The sequence below is a fragment of the Pterocles gutturalis genome, unplaced genomic scaffold, assembly GCF_000699245.1.
Source record: "Pterocles gutturalis isolate BGI_N339 unplaced genomic scaffold, ASM69924v1 scaffold13173, whole genome shotgun sequence".
Lineage (NCBI taxonomy): Eukaryota > Metazoa > Chordata > Aves > Pterocliformes > Pteroclidae > Pterocles > Pterocles gutturalis.
In genome coordinates, this window is record NW_010118246.1 from 6 (window position 1) to 5,296 (window position 5,291).

General features: G+C 55.2%; 1 protein-coding gene across 1 annotated transcript; it reads right to left on the reverse strand.

Moving 5' to 3' along the window:
* Positions 1-2,524: 2,524 nt before the first annotated feature.
* Positions 2,525-4,111, reverse strand: LOC104460811 (T-cell surface glycoprotein CD1a-like; the record flags this gene model as incomplete). The annotated part of the gene is given in 6 exon segments (XM_010076128.1): positions 2,525-2,571; positions 2,573-2,622; positions 2,744-2,988; positions 2,990-3,026; positions 3,133-3,414; positions 3,808-4,111. Coding segments are annotated over 6 exon segments (965 nt in total), but the record flags the coding sequence as incomplete, so codon positions are not given.
* Between the last annotated feature and the right edge of the window lie 1,180 nt (positions 4,112-5,291).

Genomic DNA, 5,291 nt, shown 5'->3' on the forward strand with positions numbered 1-5,291 from the left:
TCTACCCTGGACTTCAGGAGAGCACACTTCATTTGCTTCAGGGATCTGCTCAGTGGAGTACCATGGGACAAAGCCTTGGAGGGAAGGGGAGCCCAAGAAAGCTGGTTAATATTCAAGGACCAGCTCCTCCAGGCTCAGGAGCAATGCATCCCAACAACAAGAAAGTAAGGCAAAAATGCCAGGAGGCTGCATGGATAAATAAGGAACTCCTGGATAAACTTAAACTCAAAAAAGAAGCCTACAGAGGGTGGAAGCAAGGACGGGTAGCCTGGGACAAATACAGAGAAATTGTCCGAGCAGCTAGGGATCAGGTTAGGAAAGCTAAAGCCCTGATAGAATTAAATCTGGACAGGGATGTAAAGTGCAACAAGAAATAGTCGGGGATAAGAGGAAGATTGTGGGCCCTCTCAAGAAGGAAACAGGTGACTTTGTTACCCAGGATATGGAGAAGGCTGAGGTACTCAATGAATTTTTTTCTTCAGTCTTCACTGAAAAGGGCTCAAGCCACACCGCCCAAATCACTGAAGGCAAAAGCAGGGACTGGCAGAATGAAGAACTGGCCACACAAGGTGCAAGACCACCTAAGGAATCTGAAGGTGCACAAGTCCATGGGACCAGATGAGATACATCCGTGGGTTCTGAGGGAACTGGCAGACAGGAAAGCTGGGGAGGGACTTTTTACAAGGGCATGTAGCAACAGGACGAAGGGTAATGTATTTAAACTGGAAGAGGTCAGATTTAGACGAGATATTATGAAGAAATTCTTTACTATGAGGGTGGTGAGACACTGGCACAATTTTCCCAGGGAAGTTGTGAATGCCCCATCCCTGGAAGTGTTCAAGGACAGGCTGGATGAGGCTTTGAGCAACCTGGGCTAGTGGGAGGTGTCCCTGTCAATAGCAGGGGGATTGGAACTAGATGATCTTTAAGGTCCCTTCCAACCCAAACCACTCTATGGTAGTTGCTAAGCCACTATCCATCATACTAGAGAAGTCATGGCAGTCTACAGAAGTACAAGCTGGGCAGAGAATGGATTGAAAGCAGCACTGAAGAGAAGGACTTGGGGATACTGGTAGATGAGAAGCTCAACATGAGCTGATGATGTGCACTTGCAGCCCAGAAACCAACCGTGTCCTGGGCTGCATCAAAAGAAGAGTGACCAGCAGGTTGAGGGAGGTGATTCTCCCCCTCTACTCCACTCTCCTGAGACTCCATCTGGAGTACTGCATCCAGCTCTGGGGTCCTCAGCACAAGGAGGACATGGACCTGTTGGAGCAGGTCCAGAGGAAGGCCACAAAGATGGTCAGAGGCTGGAGCACCTCCCATAAAAGGACAGACTGAGAGAGTTGGGACTGTTCAGCACGGAGAAGAGAAGGCTCCGGGGAGACTTAATAGCAGCCTTCCAGTCCCTGAAGGGAGCTACAGGAGAGATGGGGAGGCACTCTGCATCAGGGAGTGTGGTGAGAGGACAAGGGGTAACGGGTATAAACTGAAAGAGGGGAGACTGAGATGAAATGCGAGAGAGTGGTGAGGCAGTGACCCAGGTTGCCCAGAGAAGCTGTGGATGCCCCATCCCTGGAGGGGTTCAAGGCCAGGCTGGATGAGGCTTTGGGCAACCTGGGCTAGTGGGAGGTGTCCCTGCCCATGGCAGGGGGTTGGAACTTGATTATTTGTTTGGTGTCCCCTCCAACCCAAACCATTCTGTGATTCTATGATTCATCCCAACTCAAAACCACCCCAGACAGAGGGTGAGATCAGCACTGGAGATGGAGTGACTTCACACCTGCTTGAAACACTTCTTCACACCAGGGGATTGGAAAGTCACTTGGGTCCTCCCTTCCCCTTTTCTCCCCAGTGAAACAGCTCAAATCTCTCTATCTTCTCCTTGGTTTGTGGCCTGCTCCATCCCCTATCCTACTCAGTGGCCCCATGCTGGCCTGGACCCAGGTTGTCACTGCCAGGGACAGAAACTGGCCACAGAGATGCTGAGATGTGGGAGAGGTTGGTGGAGGAATTGCTTCTCATGACATGCCAGGGGTGATCTCCCCTGGCCACTGTTCCAGAAAGAGGGACAGTCTTCCTGGCCACGATGTTGGAATGCTGCAGCACATTGAGGGGTTTCCTGGGGGCACCTCATGGGGGGGAAGGAGGGTGAGAGACCCAAGAGCCATATGTGGCTGGGGAAGTTTGTAGCTGTTTAATGCAGTGGCTTTCCAGAGCAAACCCTTGTCAGTGCTGATGGGTCAGTAGATGGGAGATGAGATGAGATGAGATGAGATGAGATGAGATGAGATGAGATGAGATGAGAAGGGAGAGCTGGCAGTGAGGGAGCTTGTTGCTGGGCAGCCAGGCCTCAAATGATGAATTCCTGGCTCTTCCATGTGGGCTCATCACCTTTCCTGCGAGGGGGAACCACCATGAGCCATGCTCAGAGCCAGAGTTCACCTCTGTGGAGCTGCTGCAAGCCCTGGCGTGACCCATGTGTCCATAAGCCTGAGAGCAGGTGGTGAGAGGGAGACCTCACCTATGCTTCTACCACCAAAACTCCTCGGCAGAGGTTGTGGCCACCAAGGAGCAGCACTGTGATGATGATGCTGATGATTGGAGCTGCGCTGAGGTTTTCTGGGACAGGGAGAGACAAGAGTGGCCATGTGAGCGTGACAGTACCAGGCAGGAGCTGCCTCTCTCGGGGCCAGTGGCTGGTACCTACGCACTGTGCCCCAGCCTCATGAGTGGCACCTACCCCATGGGATGAGGAGGCTGTGGGTCCCCAGGCTGCAGTGGCTGGCACACGCAGCAGGCGTAGCTGTGCTCATCATGGGGACCACGGCCAGCATGCTGCGGAGCTGGTAGGTGAGGTCAGTGTCGGGCAGGATGGAGCTGGTGTTGAGCGCTGGGCCCAGAGGCACCTCCTGACCATCCCGCAGCCAGGCCATGCTGAAGGACCACAAGCAGAAGCTGGTGACACAGCAAACCAGCAGGTGCTGGGCTGGGCGTGCGGGTGGAGACTGTCGCCACAGGTGGCACTGCAGGGCAAGAGCAAAGGGATGGGGGGAGGCCCAGTGGGGCACTGCTTGGCCACAGTGTGAGGGGGGCTTTGGGGTGGCCCTGCCAGGGTTGGTGTGGTCTCACCTTGTCTCTCCAGAGCTGCCTTCCCATACCTGCACAGGGTGAGGATGTGGCTCTGGCAGGAGACGGAGAAGAGGTGCTCCAGAAGCCCTGTGATGGCCTTCTTGCAGGTGAGGAACTTGCTGACCAGCTCTGCTAGTGGGGGTGGCTGCCGGGGCTCCCACCACTCCCTCTCCACCTTGAAAACTATGAGGTCTCTGTTGCCCTCTCCAACATCCAAAAAGCCCCATCTTGTCCTGTTGGGGTGCAGCACACAGCTTGCACGCATCTGGACCATGCATGGGTCTGCCAGGAGTGTGTGGTTCCGTGAGTGTGTGGGACATGGGTGGCACAAGGCGAGATGTGGCTGGAGGCATGTGCAGGGTTGTGATGGGCAGAAGGGTGCAATGGGCAGTAGGAATGCCTCAGGAAGCTGCGGGACACACTACAAGCCCTCAGTCCCCTGGGAAGGCTGGAGTGGATAATGCAGGGCCAGCTTCCCAGTGTGCAGAGAGGGGTTCCTCCGTGCCAGATGGCAGGAGCCTTGAGGGGTGTTTTCAGCGCACTACCCTCCCTGCCCCTGCTAGCCATGTACCCCATAAGCCACAGTATTCCCCATTACCCTGTTGCACCCTATGAGACCCCACAAATGCCACCCCAGTTGGGAGGAAGGCACAGCTGGAACCCGAGGAAAGGGGCAGGGGCTCTGGCTGGGGTTGTGCAGTTGTGCCTGCCAGTCCATTCCATGCACATATCGGACCATATTGCACAGAAAGAGTTTGGAGTGGGACTTGATCTTCCCTGCATCACCCTTGGCTGTGGCCTGGCAGACCCAGGGCCAGTGGAAGTAGATGCTGCAGTTGGCTGGATTCAGTGCAAAGATGGGCACGTCTCCAAGGAGAGCCATCCTGGACACCTCAGCAGAGCTGATGTTGACAAAGGGACTGGTCTGGAGCAGCTGGAAAACCTGCAGCTCTGCTGGAAAAGATGGAGATGGGAAGGGCTGCAGGGAAGAGAAGATGAGTTGAGGGGCTGGAGGGAAAACAAGGGATTCCAACTAAATGTAAGGGAGACACATTTTACGTAGAAGGTGGTGAGACACTGGCACAGGTTGCCCAGAGAGCTGGTAGATGCCCCGTCCCTGGAAACATTCAAGGTCAGGTTGGATGGGGCTCTGAGCAACCTGGTCTAGTTAAAGGTGTCCCTGCTCACTGATGGGAGGCTGGACTAGATGACCTGTAAAGGTCCTTCCAAACCAAACTGTTCTATGATTCTATGCTCTTCACCCCACACCACGGGAACCCCCAGCACCCTGCACCCAGCCCTGCCTGGGCAACCCCCCCAGGCACGTCTTCATTGGACTCCCACCTCCTCACCTTCACAGGGTTGCTTTTCTGTCTGAAATTCTTCTGTCCCTGGTGTTTTTTTCCTTCTCTATTTTACTTTCAATGAGGTATTTCTTTCCCATACAGGATTTCAGGCACTTTGTCCCCTCCCCGCCTCCCTCCTGTCCAGCGCCTGCTGTCTGGCGGTGCCGAGTAGATGGGGGGGTGCACCTCAGTTCTTGTTTGTGGCGATGCTTCACCCAGAAGAAGCACCCCTGCCAGGACTTGGATCTGCCAGATACCTGCACATGGTGCAGAAGACAGAGAGGATGGAGGAGGAAAAGGGGCATTTCATTCAGGTTTGGGGGCTCCCAGGCATCGGAAGCTCAAGGAGACTGAAACCTGACAGGAGCAAGAGAGTAGCCCAGCCCGGATATCAATCCTGCATTCCAATGGCTGCTGCTAGCCCCCTGGAAACATGAGATCTCATGGGGTTGGGGTAAAATGCTCTGTGCAACGGCAGCACCTGAAACACCCTCTCAGAGGTGCAGCTCCCCAACAAAAAGGGGCTGCTGGAAGGGGCCCACAGCACCACGTGGAGCTGAGACCTCCCTGGTACCCACAGGGTCCCTGCGGGAGGAAGGCGCCTTTGGGGGAACCCTGACACCCCAGGCCTGCCTGGGGACTCCGGACGCATTTCTGCTTGAGTGCTTGAGCCCCTGTGCTGGAGCTGGTGGGGCATGAATCCCTGAGCTGGAGGCAAGAACAGAGATGGTGGGCAGGGACAGGTCATCTTTGGGTGCTGCGTGGTGGGGGTGGCCCTTTGATGCTGAGGATCATCCCCCCAGTGCAGGGGAC